The sequence below is a fragment of the Penaeus monodon genome, chromosome 34 (genome assembly GCF_015228065.2).
Source record: "Penaeus monodon isolate SGIC_2016 chromosome 34, NSTDA_Pmon_1, whole genome shotgun sequence".
NCBI classification, from domain to species: domain Eukaryota; kingdom Metazoa; phylum Arthropoda; class Malacostraca; order Decapoda; family Penaeidae; genus Penaeus; species Penaeus monodon.
In genome coordinates, this window is record NC_051419.1 from 6,187,854 (window position 1) to 6,188,366 (window position 513).

The 513-nt window shown below is 53.2% G+C and overlaps 1 protein-coding gene across 1 annotated transcript in view; it reads left to right on the forward strand.

The window, feature by feature from the left end:
* The window catches only part of LOC119594546 (calcium-activated chloride channel regulator 4A-like), a gene marked incomplete in the record, with an annotated part of 22,624 nt that overhangs the window by 2,489 nt on the left and 19,622 nt on the right, over positions 1 to 513 (forward strand). Inside the window, 1 exon segment of the mRNA XM_037943578.1 lies at positions 210 to 489. Coding sequence (XP_037799506.1) covers positions 210 to 489 — 280 coding nt within the window.

A 513-nucleotide genomic window follows, 5' to 3' on the forward strand; every position in this document is an offset into this window, starting at 1 on the left:
GTCGGCCGACTTGCCAATTTGACCCAAGAATACCCTACTGTTTAAGCAAACAAGTCGATATATCATTTAGTCATCGTTACGGCTAGCTGCAATTATAGCCAACTCCATCCCATAGCGTAGTCGTAACATCCCGATGCCCCTGTGCCCAAGGTCTATACAAGTACAGACCTATATAGACCTTGCCTGTTCCCTTCTCTCCCCTTGCCCAGAACATGTTCACGGACGGGTCAACGCTCCTCCACTCAGCGACGGGTGGCAATCTCTACTTCGGCGAGGTGACCATCGTGGTTCCTGAGGCATGGGCGTGTCAGGGGGTCGCAGGGTCCTCGAACGTGGCGTGGGACCAAGCGAACCTGCGGGTGGGTCCTGTGCACTCCGTCTTCGGACAAAACCCGTGGACTCAGCAACCGCGGGGCTGCGGAGAACCTGGGGATTTCATGTATTTTCCCGAGTCGTTCCTTCTCGAAAATTCTACGCTAGGATCTAAAGGTAAGTGTAATTGAGAGAAAAAGG